Source organism: Dipodomys ordii, unplaced genomic scaffold (assembly GCF_000151885.1).
Source record: "Dipodomys ordii isolate 6190 unplaced genomic scaffold, Dord_2.0 Scaffold85, whole genome shotgun sequence".
Lineage (NCBI taxonomy): Eukaryota > Metazoa > Chordata > Mammalia > Rodentia > Heteromyidae > Dipodomys > Dipodomys ordii.
Window position 1 is genome coordinate 3378370 of NW_012267301.1, and position 22606 is coordinate 3400975.

General features: G+C 50.2%; 1 protein-coding gene across 1 annotated transcript in view; it reads right to left on the minus strand.

Moving 5' to 3' along the window:
* Positions 1–22606, minus strand: part of Arhgef37 (Rho guanine nucleotide exchange factor (GEF) 37) — a 46733-nt gene that overhangs the window by 9159 nt on the left and 14968 nt on the right. The window contains exons 4-12 of the mRNA XM_013025487.1: positions 20168–20367; positions 18830–18960; positions 17054–17158; positions 14704–14814; positions 13163–13492; positions 9896–10024; positions 8768–8963; positions 6668–6825; positions 4791–4995 (exon numbers count right to left, since the gene is read on the minus strand). Coding sequence (XP_012880941.1) covers positions 4791–4995; positions 6668–6825; positions 8768–8963; positions 9896–10024; positions 13163–13492; positions 14704–14814; positions 17054–17158; positions 18830–18960; positions 20168–20367 — 1565 coding nt within the window. The remainder of the gene's footprint in view (positions 1–4790; positions 4996–6667; positions 6826–8767; positions 8964–9895; positions 10025–13162; positions 13493–14703; positions 14815–17053; positions 17159–18829; positions 18961–20167; positions 20368–22606) is intronic.

Consider the following 22606-nt stretch of genomic DNA (forward strand, 5'->3'; position numbering starts at 1 on the left):
GAAGGAAGGAAGGAAGGAAAGAAGGAAGGAAGGAAGAGTTCTTCAGAGAACATTCTCTACCCAGGACAGTCAATCCGCATCTGGGCAGCACAGAAGAGAGCAGATAGAAAATAAAGGGGCTGGGAATGTGGTTTAGGGGCTGAGTGCTTGCCTAGTATACATGAGGCCCTGAGTTCGATGCCTCAGTGCCACATGAGCAACAACAAAAATAATAATACATTTAATTTTTTTAAAAAAAGAAAGAAAAGGAAGTCAAACAAAACTCTTACTTTCTGACTTCTCTTGGAAAGTCAGGCTTTCTAAAGCCACTGACCCTCACTGATGTGGTGTAGGTAGCCTTTTGGACTCAGAATATACGCATGGGCCCACATAATCCCCACCACTCCCTTAAGGCCAGACTCTCATGGCCTCTCATTATCTTACCCACAACAATGGCATTTCAGTTTGACCCCAAAGTCTATCCAAGCACCTTCTGGACTGCTTGACTGGAAGAGCTCTGCTGCCCCCTGGTGGTCACAGGTCACAGGTCACATCCATGCACACCAACGAGGCTCCTGGTATCATCCATTTTCTGCCAGCTGTACTGTCCTCGGTGAGATGAGCTGTACCCATTTCACAGATGAGGAAACAGGCCGTATAACTTCAGTAGTCACCAGTTAGAAAACACATGGGCAAGCCTGGGTGAATAGACTGCTCAGGACGCCAGGCTCCATGACGTTGTTGGGACTAGAATCCCACTCTTTCCTTAGCCCTACGCAGAGTATTTAGTATGTGTGAAACAACTCTTCCTTCTTAGAAATTATGTCCTGATAGAGGGAGCCTAGAATCCCATGAGATAAAAGCTCTGTGGTGAGCACTTTGGGAGGGGACAAAGTAGGTTTGAGTTCAATTTGAGGGGGGGGTGGTGCTGGGAATGACTGAGGCTTGAACTCAGAGCCTTGCGCTCTCATTTTTCTGTGTTGCTCAAAGACACCACTTTACCATTCAAGCCACATCTCCACGTTCAACTTTCTGCTGCTTAACTGCAGATAGGTCTCGCAGACTTTTACGCTCAGGCTGGCTTCAAACTGTGAGACTCAGATCTTAGCCTGCTGGGAAGCTAGGATTACAGGTGTGAGCCACCAGCACCTAGCTGGACTCAGGTTTGCTAATAATGGGCACATTTCATAGTAATTACCCAAGAGGGCCTTTTTCTTCTTCCTTCAGTTCTATATCTCCCAAAAGCTCTGCACCTGCCCCTCCTCCTTCAGGATATCTTCCCTGAACACCCAGCCTTCCCCAACCTCTATAAACCTGGTCCTCCACAGTCCTCATCTCCTGCTGATGTCTTTGCCCCCAGTGGGCTAGGAAATGATATAACAGATGTCCACTTGCAGCCAGCAGGAGACGGGCAGCAGACTGCTGGCAGTCAGTGTTCTCCCTGTGACCTTTATCTGAGCAATATGTAGCCAATGCCAGCACACTTGAGGCCCATGATGGAGGCTTGGGGAGACTGTGGCACAAAGCAGAACTTCCTGTCCTCCCAGAGTGTGAAGTCACCTGTGGACACACCAGAAGCTTGGCCAGACCTACTGACCTGCTGAAGCACAGTCCTGGGTACGTCACTGCCCCCATAGGGGCAAAGTCCCTTACCTGCTTCCCTCCCCCCCCTCCGCCCATTACCCCTGTGCCTGCCCTGCGCACTCCCTCTGCAGCTCAGCATGCTGCCCTTGCCTGTGTCTCCTGAGCTGCACATGTGCACAGTGCACGCTCCCTGCAGTCTGTGTGTGCTGGGACGCACAAGGCCCTGCATCTTCCTTCTCTCCAGCAGCCAAGTCCAGCTCTTGGAGGCACTTGCAAACATACATAGCAATGCACACACTTTGTATCTAGCAGGTGTCCCTCAAACAAATGGCCCACGGGCCCATCCGCGGTACTCAGGGGTGAGATCACAGAAACCACACACTTTTCATCCTTTATTCCCAGAGTTGGACATAAATGATTCACCAAGCTAGCACATACCACTTTAACCAAGAAATCCTTTCTCTTCCCTGGGGTGTTTCAAAATTCCTCATGCCCCACACCAAGTTACAGCCCCTTTCACTCCACTTCGGGGAGCCAGGGCACCTTTGTGAATCCTTCTTCAACTCTAGGAAGTCCTGTTTGGTAGTTAGGCAAATGTTCTAGCAAGCTTGTATGTGACCCCTCGCCAGTGAACTAAATGAGACACAGTGAAGTGGTTGTAGGCATGGAGGGCAAAAAGGCACACTAAAGTCTGGGGGAGATGCAGGCCGTTCCCCAGCTTCTCCAGGCTTCTTCTCCCTCCTCAACGACTTCCTCGCCACCTCTGGCCCAGGAGAAGCCACGACCACGAGCCACTGGGAACATCCCTATCTCCCTTTCATCCCAAGCAGGTTGGCTTTTTGTTGACATTTGTTTTTTTCCCTGAGGCCTACAAGAACACCCAATGTTGTTCAGGTCCCTTTTAATGGCACTTAATAAATATACATTCTAGGCCCTGACGCAACAAGCTGTCCTATTTGAAATAGCTAGAACAAAGCTCAGATGAGGTTTAGCCGCGTGACCCATAGCCTATCTCGAAGCCCACCCATGGGCAAGGTGGGCAAAGGTCCTACGCTGGAGGGCAGGCTAGTGCCCAGAGTAATTCCATCAGCTCTTCTGGAAACACAGCCCCTCCTGGCTTGTAACAGTTTAAAGCAGCAAGTGGTCATGTATGGCCCTGGGGAGTGCAGCAGCACCTGGGGAACCCACGTGCGGGTTTCTTCTCTGTCATCGGCTGCCCTGTGCTTTCTGTTCCTATTGGAAATCTGACTGAAACCTGATCAAGAGCATCTTGTTCCAGGTGCTGGTGGCTCACTCCTGTCATTCTAGCTACTCAGGAGGCTGAGATCTGAGGATCATGGTTCAAAGCCAGCTGAGGCGGGAAAGTCTATGGGACTTTTCATTCCAGTTAACCAGCAAAAAGCCACAAGTAAAGGTGTGATTCAAATGGAAGAGTGCTACTAGCCTTGAGCCAAAAAAAAAATGTCAAAGAGAGCAGGAGACCCTGAGTTCAAGCCCAGTACCAGCATAGATGAAAAGAGCATTCTAGCAGGTGCCAGTGGCTCACACCTGTACTCCTAGCTATGCGGGAAGGTGAGATCTGAGGATTGCAGTTCAAAGGCAGCGCAGACAAGAAAGTCTGCGAGAGTCTTATCTCTAAGTAACCGCCCAAAACCCAGAAGTAGAGGTGTAGTTCACGTGGTAGAGTGCTAGCACTGAGCAAAAAAAAAGAAAAGCTCAGGGACAGTGCCCAGGCCCAGAGTTCAAGCCCTAGGACCAGCATACACATAAAGAAGAGCATCTTGTGAAGTACGTTTAGGGTTGATTCATGCTTAATTTCCCAGAGCTCTGCCACATGGGCAAGTGCAAATTTCTCAGGAGCCCTTCAGAAGCCCGAGCCGACTGTGCGCGGCACCCCAGTTCTAACAGAGATGTTCTTGGAAATCAGTCCAAACTGTTACTCTCCTAAGGTCACTATGTAGGGACATGGGGGGGGCACGTCCCTCTCTGACCACTGATCCAGCTCCCTGACTCACCCCCTCCACCCCCCCTCCGTGGGCCCCTCTTCCCAGAATAGGAACTCATTGAGAGGCTTCAATTTCCAGGTTCCAGGAAGAACAGCCCACTCCCTGAGATCATGAGATGGACAACCTAGACTGAACTACAGTCGTGTGCTGCGTGGCTGTCAGCAGTGGCCAGTATGTGAGCTGGAAGTCGTGTGAAAGCTATGATCTTGAGTCGCTATGGCCTTGCTGCCTTATACAAGTCCCCTCCGTGGTGTCCAGTGACAACATTTCCTATGGTGTGTTCATGATGAGTGTCTAGGTTAGGAACTGAGGCAGGCTCTGGGTTCATGGGCAGGGGCGCTGTGCAGATGGACCAGGTCTGCCCCCGTGGGTGTGGGTAGGTGGTAGCCGCATGTCTGCATCCCCTGCGGCCCCACATTTGTGGAGACCAGCGGGTCCACATGGTAGCTTCCTGCCATCCTCACTGTGGCCCTGGAGTGGGCTGGGTCGCTCTAGATGGGGTTCTGGACCATGGCCGACCCCTGAGACGCCCACGGCCAACACACTGCATCCTCTCTGCCTTCAGGCCACCAGCAAGAGCCGAAAGCCAGGGACAGCCCTGGCTCTACCACCCAGGAAAGGAAACCAAGTAAAGGAAACCATTCTCTCGCCTCCCCACGCACCTGGCCAGGGGGTGCCTCCCTCACAGAGTTTTGGTCATGACTGGTGTGGTCCTTTGTCTCTTGGTCCAGAAGAAAACAAGAGCAGCAGCTGTGATTGCTACCAAGGGCTCCTGCACCCCATGAGTACACCATCACATCCCCTGAGCCACCTCGTGTCTGCGCTGCCCGTACCCCAGCCTGTCTGCATCTCCTGGGGAAGACGCTATCCAGGGACAAAAGCTGGCTGGCTGGGGGGGGGAGGGGGCGGCCATGACAGCTCCTACTTCCGCCAACTGTCTGGACACACAGTTCTGGAATCACCCAGCATCCTCTTCCTGTGATCACGAGACAGGGTGTGCCTGGGTGACAGGGACCCCCTGCGAAGGCACAAGGCCTGTCCATCCCACATCAGGGGCCATCCTGCTGGGTGTCCAGTGGCCACTCTCCAGAGCCCAGTCAGCTCTTCTAGCTGGCCACCTGCTGCCAGCCCCAGTCCTCCTTGCTTCCTCCCCTCCCCCCCACCCCTGGCACCACCTCTCAGCCCCTCCCATCCTCAGCCCCATGGACTGGGCACCCTAACAGGGTAGACTCCAGCCCCATGGAGCTGGGCTGGGGGCCGTGGCCAGGAAGCCGGAAGGCACATATCCCCTCTGCCCGTCCACCTCCACCAGGCTCCATTCCGGGTTCCCCTTCTTGTCCTGGGCCTCCAGGACTGTCACCGGCTGGCCGGCCCGCAAACTCACTTCATGGCTGCTTCTGGCCACGAAAGGGTACACTGCCACCACCTGGACGGAACACATGGGGGGCGACAGGAAGAGGGTCAGGTGGCTGAGGACACCAGCCTGTTCCCACCTGGCTCCGGCCCCCCCGCCCCCCTCCCAAACACCCCCTGTCTCCCTAATTAGTACGACAGCTAGCCATTGCTGTGTGACTGGCGCTGCCCTAGCACTTTTCTCAGGTTTGGTTTTTCACAATTATATCCTTCTATTTGCTCTTTTCTTATCCTTCCCCCCCCCAGATGATGCAATTGGGGCTCACACACCTAGGGAGTCAGATTCTTGCTCCCCCAGAGCCGATGGGGGAATCTCAGATCTGCCCAAGCCAGCTTCCCAGCTTTGAAGGAGGAATGTTGGCAGAATAGTATTCAGCCATAAAAAGGAACTGGGATTTGGGTCAGTTAGGCCACATAGTCCAAGCTGGGTATGGTCACTGACCTTCCTCCTTCCTCTAGAAGCTGGGGTGATCAGACCCTCTAGCCAAACACCTGGCTGACATGGAAGGGTTTTGGCCCAAGAGCCAAAGAGTGGATGTGGCAAGAGCTACCCAACTTCCTCAAGTATAAACTCCGTGGTTTGCATACATATACATATACATATTGAGGTATGTGCATCTATCATCACTGCCCAATTTCAGAACCTTTTCCTCATTCCCACAAAGAAACCCTACACTGGTTCTGGACAGTCAAATAAATAAAATCCTGTGGTGCATAGTCTTTTGTGTTTTCCCTCTTTCCATGTTCAGGGCTCATCCATGTTGTAGGTATTCAGCGGTAGCTCATCTCTTTTTTAGGGCTGAATAATATTCCACTACATGGATATATATCACACTTTGTTTATCTTATTGAAGAACATTTGGGTGGTTTTTGTTTGTTTGGGGCAGTAATGGAGTTTGAACTCGGGACTGTGAGTTAACAAGGCAAGTGCCCTACCACTTGAGCCACATAACCAGTGCTAGGTTATTTCTTATTAATAATGTTGTCTTGAACATATACACATGTATGTTTTATATATATATATATATGTATATATATATATATATACACACACACATATATGTTTCTTGTTGTCTTTGAGAGAAAGAAACGTACATACCCTCACTGAGGCCTCAGGGCTGGGCTGACCTGTCCACGCTGGCCTCACCAGCAAGATCCTGCCCCTCATTCTTTCCCCACCCACTACCTTCATTCAGTTCCTCCCACATTCCCATTCTCTCCTGTCACAGGGCCTGTGCATATGCTGTGCATGGTTTCTAGAGAGCTATACCCCAGTATAACCCCCCCTTTATCTAGTAAAGTCCTGCTTAGCTTTCCTCTCTGAGAGAAAAGATTGCTCTCTCCACACTTCAGGCCCCTGGCACTTCCCCCTTGAGAAGCTTAAAACTTCAGTTATGGTGTGATTGGTCCACTCATCACTGCTTTGCCCCCAGATCATAGCTGATGAGGGTGAGGGCCAGAACTTACTTTGGCCCCTTATTATCTCTCATCTAGGGCCTTGCCTGCCAAATACTGAAAGCATGGATGAATCTCAACAGCTATGCTGTCCCTCTGGCAGGGACTTTGAGGTGTTGGTGATCGAGGCCTGGCCTCAGGGGATGTGACCTTCAGACAGGAGTGTAGACTTTGAAGCATCAGTTCAGGTGGCTGTGGGAAGCAAGCTCCCAGGCCCCTCCCAGACTCACCTGGGCCACGGCTGGGGCACAGGGGACCGGGGCTGCGGTGGGCTCTGGTGCTGGGTGTTTGGAGTCCTCATGTTGCCCCGCCTGACCTCTGAGCTCCGTCTTACTGGGAACGGCGTGATACTGCTGCAGTGTCCCAGCCGGCACATATCCCCGGTGTCCTAGAGAACACATGGAAGGTAATGAATGGGCTGCAGGCCACTCCAAGGCCCCAGTGCAGCTTCCCAGCACTCCAGGGGACCCGGCAGGTCACCAAGGCACCATGCAAACCCTGTTCCAAGCTGCACTGGCTGCTGCCGGCTGCTGTGTGCTCACCCAGGGGCGGGGCCTTCCCTAGCAGGACAGCCATTGTAAACAGCTTGGACAGAGATGGAGTTCCCCCTTAGACTGTGTGGAAAAAGCATCTGGTGCCGGCGCCACTGCCCTGGGGCCCTCTAGTGGCCACCCAGAGGATGGCAGCATCCCCTTCCCAGGCCTGTTGGCCTTGCTCCTCTCCAGGCTGCTCAGGCCCTGCCTGGTTGCTGTTCCTAGGAACGGCCATCATTGCGAAGCACCAGGCCAGCCTGTGGCCACCAGACTTCACATCAATTCTTAAGGCAGCTCGTCTCCATCCAAGCCCAGAGAAGGCCCACGAGTCTCCACACCTTTAGGAAAGGGTGGAGCTGGGATCCAGCCCAGTGCCCAACCCCACAGCCTTGCTTGACCACTCACTTCAGCGGTCAGAGTGTTCAGAGTGCTCTTTGGGGATGTTTAGATTGTTGTCTTCTTGCACAATCTTTCTTTTCTTTTCTTCCTTTCTTCCCCTGCCCCTTTCTCTCTCTCTCTCTCTTTTTTTGTACTTGAACTCAGGGCCTGGGCACTGTCCTTGAGCCTTTTTGATCAAGGCTAGCACTCTACTACTTGAGCCACAGCTCCATTTAGGCTTTTTTAGGGACTCCAAACTGCAATCCTCAGATCCGAGGCTCATAGATAGCTAGGATTACAGGTGTGAGCCACCAGCGCCCAGCAAAATGACTCACACATGTGTGTGGGTGGGTGTGGGCATGCACATGTGCATACACACACACACACACACACACACACACACACATATCCATCTTGGATCTTGAACTCAGGGCCTGGGCACTGAGCTTTTGTGCTCTTTTGAGCTCTACCACAGCTCCATTTCCTTGACTCACATTTAAAACCTACACTGGTACTGTGAGAATACTATCACAGAAGTATGGATTTGTTGTATTTTCTGTAACACACACTAGAGTACTTATGTAACAAATGTGAAGCCCTGACTGAAGGAGGGACATATTACGCCCGGGAACTCCTCATCTGTGGGTTACCTTGTCATCTTTGGACCATGCCACTGGGCCATTTTATTGTTCTAGATTCATTGTACCACTCACCTCCACCCATTCTACGTAGGCCTGCTAACCAGAGCCACATGCCCCAGGGCCATGGCCAGTCGACTGGGCAGGATGGCCACTGGCCTCTGCTCTGTGTGGTTGGGATACACGGATCCCTTCAATGAGAACGTCCCCATCTTTCAGGGAACTGAGAAGTTCTCTTACCTCAATGGGAACCCACACAGTCCATGAGGTCCCCCAGGCACAGTACTTGTCTTCTTATAACTGGTCCTGGGGCTTGAACCTCCACTTCTAGCTTTTTCTTGTGGTTAACTGGAGATAAGAGTGTCATGGATTTTCCTGCCCAGGCTGGCTTCAAACTGCAATCCTCAGATCTCAGCCTCCCGAGTAGCTATTGAGTACAGGCACAAGCCATGAGCACCCAGCTCAGTTCTTGTCTTTTTGCACAGCACCCAGAACATAGGTTCTGGTTCATTATTGAACAATGAACAACAGGTTTTGGACAGGAAAACTGAACCCACTTTTCGGCATGTACACACTACTGAGTCATGAAGCTTTGCAGCTGTCACCCGCTCGATCCCCGTCCTGGATTTACACAGCCAGATTTTGACTCAGAAGGGTGCCATGTCTCCCCACTCTTCTGATGGATGGTGTTGGGGTGCATGTGTGTATGTGTGTGTGTGTTGTTGTTGCTGCTGCTGTTTTTTTCTCGAAGGACAGGAAGAGCTCCCAAATACCCACATACCCCCGGTGTCTACCAGCCAGCGACTGGTGTTGCCTTTGGTGTCCTTGTTTTGAAGAAGGGCCACGATTTGGCCCCGTGGTAGTGTCAGGTCCAGGGTTCCAGCTCCACTGACATTGCTTGTCACCTGGTACAACTTTCCAAGGCCATACCTGTTCATCAGGGCCTGCACCTGGCGCTCAGAGCCAGGAACCAGTGGCTGTGGGGGGAAAGCAGATATGCAGAAACTGAAGTGTCAAGGCTGGTGTGTGCTCAATGTGTGCCCAGCCTAAGGCTTGGTGTGTAAAGACACACCAGGACCATCCTGGCCTGGGGATACCTCACTTCCTCTGGGCTCTCTGTTTTACCCAGATCAGGGAGGATTTGAGAATTCTGGGACAGGGGCAGGATGGGAGGATAGGAAGGGGTTGTCTCCTTCTCATAAGTACAGTTCACACTGTAGCCATGAAAGCTTCTATTCATTTATGCTTCTTTTTATTCTGTGTCTCCTACAGCAAGACTGCTGTTCTAAAAAGAAACATGTTAACTTGCTGGAAGTAGAGAGGCGGGGGAGGGGGGTGTGCCCAGATGTCCTTGAGCAACTGTTTTGCTTCATCGTCTGCCCTCTTCTCTTGTCCCCTAGTTGCCAGGTCCCTGATCACCCCTGTGAGACCTCCACAGGTATAACTATTACTGGGTAGGAGGTTCAAACTAAAGCCAGGCACTGTGGCACAGGCCTGCAATCCCAGCTACTCAGAAGGCTGAGATCTGGAGGATCAAGGTTCAAAGGCAGCCCAGGCAAAAACGTCTACAAGACTCCATCTCTAATTAGCCAGTCATCTGGAGGCATGGCTCAAGTGATAGGTTGCCAGGGGAACAAAAAGCCAAGCAAGCATAAGACCCTGAGTTCAAACTCTGGTACCAGGGAAAAAAAAAGTTTGGATTTTCTCACTCTTGATCCAAGAATAAGACACCCACTGGCCATGAACAATAGATTTTAAGTGTGGCCCTGGGAAAAACAAAGAATTTCTGTAACAGACACACTGAGAAGTAGAAAGAGCGTGGGGGAGGGGTGGTGAGCCTCCCCCATCCACTCACTGTCTGAGAACAGGACAATGTTGGGGGGCTGGAGGGTGTGGGGAAGGCACTTACCTGAGCCATGGGAGGTGGCAACACTTTCTCAAAGTCCTCCTGAAAGGCTTGAAGCTGGGTACTGCTCTGGCCTAGCATGTCTTCCACCAGCTTTCTGAAGGCCGGCTCTGAGAGGTGGTGATGGGGCAGCTGGGTGAAACAGACAATGTCAACAGAGCCTCTGTGGGAGACGGGCCAGGGGGTGGCTGGCCATGCACATTCTCGCTCCAGCTGCGTCGTGAGGGGCCTGCCTGTCAGAGTCCACCGTTGCTTTTTTTCTTTCCCTTAAGAAATAATCCTTTACCAGGCGCTGGTGGTTCATCCCTATAATGCTAGCTAGTCAAGAGGCTGAGATCTGAGGATCCTGGTTAGAAGCCAGCCTAGGCAGGAAAGTCCATGAGACTTTTGGTATCTCCAATAAACTACTCAAGAAAAAAAAAAGGGGGTGGGGCACTGAGACGGTGGCTCAGTGGTAGAGTGCTTGCCTTGCATGCATGAGGCCCTGGGTTTGATTCCTCAGCACCACATAAGCAGAAAAAGCAGGAAGTGGTGCTGTGGCTCAAGTGGTAGAGCGCTAGCCTTGAGCTGAAGAGCTGAAAGACAGCACCCAGGCCCAGAGTTCAGGTCCCACGACCAACCAAAAACAAAAAAAGGTGGGAGTGGTACTGTGGCTCAAGTGGTAGCATTGAGCAAAAGAGCTCAGGGACAGCACCTAAGCCCTGAGTTCAAGCCCCAGGACTGTCAAAAAAGAGAAAGAATCCCTCAGTGGGTCAGGACCCATCATGATGCTGTAGTCAGAGGGCTGGGTGGTCCTGATTCCCCTCCTCCTGGCTGTGGAGATTGGTCCACGGGATGACAATGGACTCTGGCACAGCCAATAAAAAGCCTCTCATCAGTCAGTGCATGAAGGCTGAAAGTCTTTCTTCATTTGTATTATGAGAGGTGAAGCTACCGACTTACAGCTCCTCCCTAGCCAACTCTCCCATTGTATAGAGAAAGCCTGCCAGGAAATAAAGATAGCCAGAGGGGTAGACAGAGGGAAGAAGAGAGGAAGCCAGAGCCCTGCAAACTTCATTTGTCCTGCACAAAGCCCGGCTCAAGCCCTGAGATCCTTGTGTCTCCAGATAAATTCGTTTTTTTAGAATTCTAGCTGCATTGCTTTGGGTTTATGTTACTTGCAGCCAAAGAGTTCTGAGTCTCTCCTGAGCCCTTGACTCTGCTCAGACAGCCTGAGAGTGAGAAAGACTGCCCAGCCAACAGAGAGTACTGCCGTGCAGGCTTTCAGCAGGTACCGGGGGCAGGGGCAGGTGGGTGGACTTCCGGACACAGAGAGGGGAGGCTGGCAGCTATTTCCAACAGGTTCAAACCAGTCAGGAGAGGCCTGCTGCTTCCATCGGTGTCTTCCACCCTGTACATTTCCTCCTCAGGGCCCAGAAAGCCAGGGACCACTGAAGAGACCACTTGTGCCTGTGGGAGAGGCAAGGGGCTCTTTCTATAGATGATTCAGACCCACTTCAACTCAAAAAGAGTATCTCCATTGGGCACGCCAGTCATCCCAGCAACTCAAGAGGCAGAAGTAGGAAGATCTTAGTCCAAGGTAGGCTCTGAGTAAAAGCAAGTCCCTGCTTGAAAAGTAACTAAGTACAAAAAAGAAGTGGGGTGTGTGGGTCAAGTGGTAAAGCACTTGCCTAGTTGTCCCTAAGGCTTTGAATTCAATCCTCAGTAACAACAATGATGATGATGACAGCAACAACAACAGTGTCTCAGAGATCCATTAAAATACCAGGAGAGTCCAAAGAAGAGAAATGCCCAGGGTGCCAGCCTTCCAACCCCTTGCAGAATGCAGGCTCTGCTTAGCACTCTGCAGAGGTCCATGCTAAGCACCGCTGGAGCAGAGAGGGTGGCTGGGCTGAGGATTCTCATCCTAGGGGACAAGAATTGAAAGCACTTCATCTGGCACCATACCTCAGCCCCTGTATAAGCCTGGCTATCCTCCAAGAGTGTCACACCCCAAGCTGAGGATACATTGGGGTCCAGGGGCTGGTGTAGAAGCATTCAGGAACTGGTCTGGGGCTGGGGGAATCCTAGAGGGGTTTTCACGCAGAGAATTGGGTAGGGAAGGCTGAACAGGGGGATGTGGAACACAGGAGGCTGAGCATGAAGACTGCTCCCCAAGTCCCACTCATGAGCTGTGCAGCTCTGAGGATGACATTTACAGAGCAGGAGGCGGAGATGCTGGGCATTCCTTCCTGTACCAACTCAGCCCACAAAATCCTGAAGTGCACATTTGCATTTGGAGGTTTGTCCAACCCTCTTTGCAATCTACTTAGGCTTTCATGGATGGCTCCTTTTACAGGCTTTTAAGCATTCTGTGCAGGTCTCAGGCTATGGTTCAAAGCCAACCATTAGCGAGATAGTCTTTCAAGAGCTACTTAACCCCTCTGAGCCTGTGTTTGTTTGTTTTTTTCAGTTTTGAGATGAGGATTATAATAATACCTACTTAGGGTAGTTGGGGATTCAGTAAGCTAATGCATGGGAAATGCTCCTACCAGGTGTATAACAAATGCTCACTGGGCAGTGTCTACTAGAAAGAGTGACGTGGGGTAGGCAGGTAGAAAGGAAATGACCACAGGAAGAAGCCAAGGAACAGGTGCAGCATTGTATCTAGGTACGTTTTACCAAACAGTGGTTCTACCGCTGTTGACTACAGTTGAGGCTGCTTCTGGGTTCAGTGGCCAATGGTCTCCAGCAACAACCCCAACAGGGATTTTTTTCAAATCAAATCTCGCTAGTACTTCAAGCAGTCTGCTGCCCTGTTGGAGACTCCTGTGTGTATCCTCCATTGGATGCTTTTCTTACTGAAAGAGAGGGCCTACTTGCCATCTCCCTTGATAGTAGTAGTAAGAACCACAACAGAATGATCCCTTAAAGACTGCTGTGAGAAGTCCCTGTACCCCCACACCTAGCTGGAGTCACTTTTTCCTTTTTACGTCACCAGCCAGTGATATTCTCCAGGAGCGGGGCCAACTCTTGCTATTTTTCCCAGCAAAGCCTCCTCTGCTCTGAACCTCAGACCCTGGCCAGAGTCCCAGCCAAATCCTTGCCTTCATGGCCTGAGTCACCCAAGAAAGGAGAACAGGGCATGAGAAAGATCTCGAAGGTCCCCACACCCCCCTCCTTGGCACCTCTGGCCCACCTGGAAGGTCTGACATAGCTTTATCCAGACCCTGCAGATAGCTGGTGGAGGGGCTCAAGTAGTAAGAGGCACCCCAGTCCTGGCAGCCTTACCTGAGCCATGCTACTGCCTGCCCTCTGCAGCACCTGCTCAGCCAGGTCCTGTTGGAGGGCCACGAATGTGCACAGGATCTGGCCCAGCCACTGCATGACCAGCTGGTTAAACTGCGGGAGCTCGGCCACCAGAAGGGCATTGAGTGCCTGGTACGTGTGCCGCGTGGCCTCCTCCTCGTACGTCACGCTGCCCACCTCCAGCAGCTTCTCTTCCACCCGCTCAAAGTCCAAAAGTTTGTCCAGGCGCTTCTTGATCAGATTCTGAGGACCAGCCAGGGCTCTGGCCAGGCTGCACAGAGGCTGCCACACCAGGGCCTGTAGCCGCTGCTTCTGTGGGGAAAAGGGGGCGTGGGAGCTGGGATAGGGGACAGCAGAGGGCAGGGGCCAGGAGAAGGGGCTTTAGAGGCAGGCAGCTTGGGTTCCAGTCCCCCTCCACCGGGCCTCCGCAGCCATCTGCAACCTACTGCATTTTACCTAACCTCTGCTGCTCTGAACATAGGGATGGCTGGTTTCCAGGAGAGCCTAGCACAGGGTACACACTTGGTTCCTGTGGAGTCTTTGTATTGTACTGGACAAAGGGCTTGAGAAAGATTTAGTACACAGTGGTGGTTGAGTGCTGGGCGCTGGAGGCTCATGCCTGCCACCCTAGCTACTCAGGAAACTGAGACCCAGAGGATCATATTCAAAGCCAGCCAGGGCAGAAAAATCCATGAGACTCCTATCTTTAATTAACCGGAAAAAAGCAGGGTTGGAGGCTCAAGTGGTAGAGCACCGGCCAAGCTAGCAAGCCTTGAGGCTCTGAGTTCAAGCCCTGTTAGTATATACACACATGTGTGTGCACGCACGCACGTGTGCACATACACACACACGCACACACACACTAGCACAAGTGGTGGTGGTGGTGGATATAGTCTTTGGGACATACCACTGACTATCTGTTTCTGTTTTGTTTGTTTTTATTTTGGCCAATACTGGGGCTTGAAGGTCTGGGTACTTACTCTTAGCTTTGTCCAGTCAAGGTTGGCACTCTACCATGTGAGCCACAGCTCCACTTCTGGCTTTTTGTTGGTTAACTGGAGATAAGAGTCTCACAGACTTTCCTGCCCAAGCTGGCTTTAAACTGTGATCCTCAGAACTCAGGTCCTGATTAACTGGGATTACAGATGTGAACTACAGGCTCCTAGCAACCACTGACTACCTACCTATATAAATAATGTAGGAGGTCACATGCTCAGAGCCTCTGCCTCCCATCTGCAGAATGGAGTATTAATAGTAGCTTCCCCCAAAGCATGTAGCAGGGAGCAAGTGAGGTAAAGAATGGAAACGACTTAGCCCAGTTTCTGTAATAGGGTGCCCCTTCCTACATTAGCTAAGGCTATTTTTATCAGGAAATGCATGAACAATAATCTCTACCCACTGGCCACCCATGATGGTAATGGATATGACAATGGTACAAAGTGCCCAACTTCTAAGTATTCCTTTGCTAGGCTCTGCCACCTGCCTGACACAGAAAGGAGAAAGGAAAAAAAAATCCCACTCACAAACTCCAGGAAGGCCTGGCACTGAAGGTCTCTCGCCAGGCTGCAGTACTGCTCAATAGAGCCCCCAGGGATGTCCAGATTGCATTCGTGTGGCCGGAATCGGAGAAAAGCCTTGAACCAGAGATACAAGGAGACAGGCAGTGATGGTCTACCATGGCCCTCTTAGTCCTGTCCCCTGCCCCCAGCAGGCCTCCCAGAGAGATTGGCACCCACCCTCACTGCCTGGAACCAGGTAGGCACACAGACTATGTGTCCCTTGCACACCTTTGGTGAACAGAAAACCTATCCTGAGTCTGACTCTGAGTCTTCCTCTCCAGCTTCTGCTTGCCTTGCAAACAGCTGGTGTCAACTTTATGATTCTTTTGCCAGCATTCACATTTTACATATCCTATCAAGACACGTGTGTGTGTGTGTGTGTGTGTGTGTGTGTGTGTGTGTGTGTGTGTGTAACTCAGGGCTTGGGTGGTGTCCCTGAGCTTTAGTACTGAGACTAGTGTTTTCTCTACCACTTGAAGCACAGTTCTACTTCTGGTTTTTTGGGGTTGTTTTTTTTTTGGTTAATTGGAGATAAAAGTCTCATGAACTTTTCTGCCCTCACTGGCTTTGAACCATGATCCTCTGGATCTCAGTCTTCTCAGTAGCTAGGGTTACAGGTGTGAGCCATCAGCACCTGGCTCAATACCTTTTTTTTAAAATCAACTAACATTCTTATTCAAATCAGTGCATTAAAAAGAAAAACACTCTCATGATGCTGCCAATAAAGGGAAAGACTGTAATAAATATTATAGATAGACATTTAAAAATAGTTGCTATACATACAAAAACTGGGCACCAGTGGTTCATGTCTACAAGCCTACCTACTCAAGAGGCTGAGACCTGGAGGATCATGGAACAAAACCAGCCCAACAGAAAAGTTCATGAGACTACTCTGTGTTTAAAATAACCAACTCTGAGCTGGGTGCCAGTAGATGACACTGTAACTCTACCTACTCTGGAGGTTTGTTTAAATTGAGGTCTGTTTGATTGAGGTTTAAAGCCAGCCCACACAGAAAAATCTGAGAAACTCTTGATTCCATTAACCAGCAAAAAACCAGAAATGGAGGAATGGCTCAAATGGAAAAGTACTAGCAAAGCAAGAAGCTGAGCAAACATGAAGGCCTAAATACAAACTCCAGTGTCAACAAAACAAATCAGTGCTAGCCAGGTAGTGGTTGCTTATACCTATAACCCTAAATACTCAGCAGGCTGAGACCTGCAGTTCAAAGCCAGCTCAGGAAGGAAAGCTAATGAGACCACTGTCTCCAATTAACCACCCAAAAGCCAGAAATGGAGTTGTGGCTCGAATGGTAGAGTGCTAGTCTTGAGCACAGTAGATCAGGAACAGCTAGCTCCCAGATGTTGAGTTCAATCCCCAGTACTGATAAGGCACCTGCCCCCCACATGAAGAGGAGCATAGAACCTGACCTTCTTCCTTTTGCAAACCTCCCACATATCATGGTCCCCAATCCCATCACCTACCAAGCCCCTCGTCAACCCAAGTTGGTCTGTGCAGATGGAAGGGACTGAAAATGACCACCAGGGGGCAGAATGGACACAATAAATCTGCACCAAGCAGGAGAAAAGGGAGAAATCTGGCTAAAATCAATCCTGGGTGGGCATGTGAACCTGTGTGACCTGTGGGCTGACCTCGACATGTTCTTGGGCCTGGATCACACTTAAATTCTTATGAACTAATTGCTCAAATTGACACATCCATGATTTTACCTAAAAGTCTGAATTTGCAGGAACTTTTCTTCCCCTTAAAATGTTAACTGCATAAGCCTGGCACTGGAGGCTCAGATATGTAATTCTAGCCACCCAAGAATTTGAGCTCCAGAGGATCATGGTTGGAAGCTAGCCTTGGAAGAAGAACCTGAGATTCCATCTAAACTCAACTAACAAAAAGCCGGGCTGGAGGCATGACTCAAGTGGTAGAGCACCATGAGCAAGCAAGCAAAGCAAGAGCACAGAGCCCTGAGTTCAAGCCTTGAGAATGGAACACACACACACAAACACAAATAGCACTGAGCCCACTTGGCCACCACCTCCCAAGGATTGGCTGCTCTTTTACATCATAAATAGCTTGCTAGATACCAGGCTCCTCTTGTGGTTATATTACTTGATCCTCCCATACTTCCTTCTATATACTTTCACTTGCCAGGCCCCTTGTGGCCTGCTTGCCTTCCTTGATCCACTGATTCTACGGGGCCTCTGACCCTGCCCACTCAGAACTGCCTTCCTACCAGGTCTCGGGGGTGGGGGTTGGCGACTTACAGCTTATGGCTCAGAACCAGTCTGGACCCACACTCACCTCTAGATTATCCATATAAGCAGCCATGTTGCTCTTCAGCTCAGTCACACAGAGGGACACCCACTGGAACCTCTCCTCCAACTCATCAAATTCCTTGTCTTCTGTCTGAAAGGGAAGTCGGGGGGTGAGGGCTAAGGAGATCCACGCATAAGCAATGTGCAGCCAGTTCCTATATCCCAACTCTTGACAGGGGACAACTTTTTCACTGATGCACCCATTGGCTTTCCAGCCCCAGAGGTGAGTGGGGCAGTTCAAGGGCATTGTGAGCCAGGCATGGTGGGACACATCTTGAATCACAGCACTTGCTGGCAAGGCTGGGGTTGCAACTTAAAGACCAACAATGGCAGAGCAGCACCATGGGTTTACATCCAGACCCTGCTATCAGACACATGAGCACGGGAATCCTGGTTCATTCATTTTCTAGCATTTCCCCTCTGGGAACTTCTGTTTTCTCATTTACAAATCAGACACAATGAAAATACCTACTTTGGGCTGGGAGATAGCTCAGTGACAAAGCGTTCTTCCAGCAAGCACAATGTCCTGGGTTCAATCCTCATTACAGAAAAAGAAAAAGACCCTAAGATATGTATTCAAATGTTTTTTTTTCTTTCATGCGATTGTTTCTAAGATATTTATAAGATTATTTCTTTGTTGCCTTGTATGTCCCTCCCCCACGGTATAACCCCTGCTTTCACTGTATTTGATGTTGGTATAATTTGTGGAGGGGAAGGGAAAAAACAAATCGTTAAAACAGGAATACAGGTGGACCCATTGCAACAATGAGATGTACAAGCCGTTATGTCGAAAAAATGAACTTTACAACTTTTGTGAGGGGGGGAGGGAGGAGGATGGGAAGGGAAAACAAAGGAGGAGGCTACAATGCTTGATAAGAAATGTACTCATTATTTTGCCCATGTAATTGTAACCCCTCTGTACAGTATTTTCACAATAAAAAAAGAAAAAGAAAAAATGTGTGTACATAGTTTTTTGTTTGTTAGTCTTGGTTTTTTGTTTTTTGTTTTTTGTCAGTTGTGGGACTTGAACTCTGGGCCTGGGCCCTGTCCCTCAGCTCTTCACCTCAAGGCTAGCACTCTACCACTTGAGCCACAGCACCACTTCTGGTTTTCTGAGTAGTTTATTAGAGATAAGAATCTCATGGACTTTCCTGCCTAGGCTGGCTTTGAACCTTGATCCTCAGATCTTAGCCTCCTGAGTAGGATTACAGATGTGAGCCCCCAGCCCCAAGCTGTACATAGTTTTTTCTTTTTCTTTTTAGCCAAGCAATTAAACACACACTCTATTATATGACTCAAATAAGGCTGGCGCTGAGGAAGCACTCCGTCACCCTGAACTCTATTAGTAGCAATGTGAGGCTGGCTCTTTGCTCTAATCTAAAGACTGGCTGTCCTCTTCAGAATGAGAATCAGAGCTAGGAACGTGGCTTACAGATATAGAGTGCTCCCCTAACATGCATGAAGCCCTGGGTTAGAAAAGGCCAGAAGTAGTGCAGTGGATCAAGTGGAAGAGAACTAGCCTTGAGCACAGAGTGGCTCAGGGACGGTGCCCAGGTCCTGAGTTCAAGCCCCAGGACTGGCAAAAAAAAAAAAAAAAGAAGAAGAATCAGAATCTTCAAGCTAGGGTCTCCTCCTGGTCTCTCAGTCAGCCACCGCTGCTGTCTTAACAGTCTCCCCCCTCCCCCCATCATCACCACTAGCTGTGGCCCTTAGGAGGGGCTGGGGCAACCAGTGCCCCTCACCCACTCCCAGCCACCCTCACCTTGGGCACCAGCCCTGCCTCCTGCTTTAGCAGCTGGCTCAGCCGGGTGGTCTTCTTGGACAGGGTGTGCGTGTTGATTCGGGCCAGCCGCTCTCGGAGGCTCAGCTGCTCTGCCTTGGTGTACCTAGAGGCTGCAGTGACAAGAACGAGGATGCAGGTGACCCAGGGGCCACGCCAGGAGAGCCAGCATCCCTGCACAGCTGAGGGGGCCCACCCCATCAAGAGGACAGCATGTGATGTGGGGTCCTCAGTTCTGGTTGAGTACTGGCTGGAGAACTTCCTGTTTGCTTGAGTGGGGCCTCAGTTTCCTCATCTGTAAGATGGACTGCTATAAGGATCACCTGAGACATAGGTGTGATGGGACTAAGGAAGGACCCAGCAAGAGGCTGTTTATGTAGGGCCTCCCAGCCAATCCTGTGTCTGTGTCTGTGTCTGTGTAGCTGTGTCTGTGTCTGTGTCTGTACTGGGCTTGAACTCAGGGCCTTCTTTCAAGCCTAGCACTCTGCCACTTGAGCCACACCTCAAGTTCTGGGGTTTGTTTGGGGATTTTTTTTGTTAACTGTAGAAAAGAGTCCCACAGACTTTCCTGCTCAAGCTGGCCTTACGCCGTGGTCCTAGATCTCAGCCATGTAAGTATCGAGATTACAGGCGTGAGCCACCAGTAGCAGACTGGCAACTCCCCAGCCAGTCTGAGTCAGGCCGGCTGGGAACCACACTTCCCTCAGTCGAAATCCGACCCAAATTAACTAGTCACTTCACACTGTATGCATCTATTGCATCATCACATTGTACCACACATCCTTGTATAATTAGAATAATTATACAGTTGTTGGTCTTAAACTCTGGGCCTGGATGCTGTCCCTGAGCTCTTCAGCTCAAGGCTAGGGCTCTACCACTTGAGCTACAGTGCCAATTCCAGCTTTTTCTGTTTATGTGGTGCTGAGGAATCGAACCCGGGGCCTCATTCATGCGAGGCAAGCACTCTACCACTGAGCTACCTTCCCAGCCCTGGTAGCTACTATTTGCTTATATGTATGTTTCATCTTCAGGCTGGGAAGTCTTCAAACAGAAATAGCCAAGAAGCAAGCAAAATTACTCACTTCTCTGAGAGAAACCAGCCTGAAGATAAAGCTGATACACAATGAACAGTAGATACAAGAAAATCACAGGGAAATGAAGCTAGCACCTTGACCAACCCTTAACTGAACCCCACATTACCACTGATTTCTAGTTACACATGACTCTACATTCTGCTTCCCGGTGAAGCCGGTCTGAGATGAGTGTGTATAACTGGACACCTGTTCGCTGACATATCCCCTACATGCCCCACGGCCTTACCCACTTCCTTGCGCATCTTGTACTCATTGATGTTGGCGTTCACATCCTGGAGAGCAGACGCAGCCCTCTGGAGGGCAGAGTAGGCACTGGCATCAGGGTGAGTATTCTCCAGGATCTTCTGTAGCAGCAATGGGTACTTAGTGATCCTCTGCAGAGGGGTTACCAGGAAGAAACTGAGGCCTGAAGCTCCCGCTTGGGGCCTGAGGGAGAAGGCTGATATTAGGCAGGTAGAGGTAGACCCTGAGAGCACCATGGGGGCCAGAAATGTAGACCAAGCTCTGCCTTTAACCTTGCTGTGTGATCTGAGACATGCCACTCACCCCTGTGGTCCTCAGAGCCCCCCTCTGTGTGTGAGGTCTGAATGTTAGGTAGACAGGGCCAGTCCTGGGTCTTGCTTCCTTGTCTGTGCTGCTCCATTCTCTACCCTACGTATATTGAGCTCTCAGCATAGGACATGGCTGACCGTACCTTCTTCTTCAAACACATCCTTCCTTCAGCCCCAGACACCCTCTCTGTCTAGTGTCTCTTCACAGATCATCCTTTGCTTCTTCTGCAAGTCTCTCTCCGATGCTGGCATGTCCCAGGGACTCCCCTTCTCCCACTGACTCCCAGGCCTAAATCCAGCCCAATCCACATCTCTCTAGCGCCTCATCCTCAAGGCTCATTTGACACTTCCACACTTTGTGGGCATCCTCATATTGCACTTAATAAAGAACCCTGCTGCTTAGAAGAAGAAGAAAGAAGGAGAAGAAAAAGGCAGAGGAGGAAAAGGAGGAAGAGGAAGAGGAGAGGAAGGAGGAGGAGGAAGAAGAGGAGAGGAAGGGGAGGAAGGAGAGGGAGAGAAGGAAGAAGAGGAAGAGGAGGACGAGGATGAGAAGGACAAGAAAAGAAAAAAAAAAAAGACTGTTCACTGGTGGCTCATGCCTGTAATCCTAGCTGCTACTCAAGAGGCTGAGATCTGAGGATCATGGTTTGAAAAGTACATGAAACTATCTCCAATTGATCACAAAAAAACTGTAAGTGGTGCTGTGGCTCAAGTGACTTGAGTAAAAATGCTCAAAGCTCAAGGCAGTGCCCAGGCCCAGAGTTCAAGCCGCAGGACTGGCCCAAAAAAACAAAAACAAACAGATTTTAAAATCACAGGGACAGCGAGGCAGCAGTGGTGCATGCCTGTTATCCTAGCTATTCAGGAGACTGAAATCTTAGGATCACAGTTTGAAATCAGCCTAGGAAATGAAGTTCATGAGACACTCATCTCCAACTAACTAGCAAAAAACTAGAAGTAGAGCTGTGGCACAAGTGGCAGATCAATAGCCTCGAGAAAAAATAAAAAACCTCAGGGACTGTGCCCAGGCCCTGTGTTCAAGTCCCAGGACCCACACAAACAAAACAAAACAAAATCACAAGGACATAAATTTAGAGTTGTATTTTTGAAGAGACAAAGTCATAACAAAATAGATGTCACACTCCTGTAATCCTAGCCACTCAGGAGGTTAAGATCTGAGGATCAAGATTTGAAGTCAACTAGGGCAGATTGAGACTCCAATTTGAAACTCAAATTAACCAGCAAAAAGCATAAGTAATGGTATGGCTCAAGTAGTAGAGTACCAGCCTTAAGCAGAAAAAGTCAAGTGAGAGTATAAGGCCTTGAGTTCAAGTTCCAGTAGTCACACAAACTCACACATGTAGCAAACACCAAAATGTTGACTCTTGCTCATTTTAAGAGGTGAGTATGTGAATGTCCATTACATTATTCTATTTTTCTACAGGCTTCATGCTTTTATTAGAAAAAGCAAAACAAGAAAAGGATGCCGGGCTGGGAAGATTGCTCAGTGGTAGAGCACTTGCCTTGCATGCTCGAGGCCCTGGGTTCGATTCCTCAGCACCACATAAGCAAAAAAAAGAAAAAAGCCGGAAGTGGTGCTCTGGCTCAAGTGGTAGAGTACTAGCCTTGAGCTGAAGAGCTGAGGGACAGCGCCCAGACCCAGAGTTCAGGCCCCACGACCGGACCCAAAAAAAAAAGAAAGAAAGAAAAGAAAAGGATGCCTTGGGACTAACGGCACTGCAGATGCACCGCCAAGGCCTGCACCCTTCCTGACAATGACAGGAATCTCACCGAGAGTCCCTTAGACCAAGGGCACTGGAAAGTGCCCCAGCAGGCTTCTGGGAAACTCTCAGAACTTAAGCCCTCAACTATCTAAGTGTGCATCCAGCAAGAAAACTCTCAAAGGCTTTCCAACTGGCCACCGGCCTCTCCAGAACACAGCACTGACCTCTTGTTCTGCTAATGACATATCCCCAGACCAAATGTCCAGGGAAGATCATCTGTGAGGCTAAGAATAGGAGGAGCAGGTGGGAGCCCCCTGGGAGGCCTCAGGGTGGGGGTGGGGATTCCGATCAGGACATGACCATGTGTCCATCTGCTCTCACCAGGGCTGT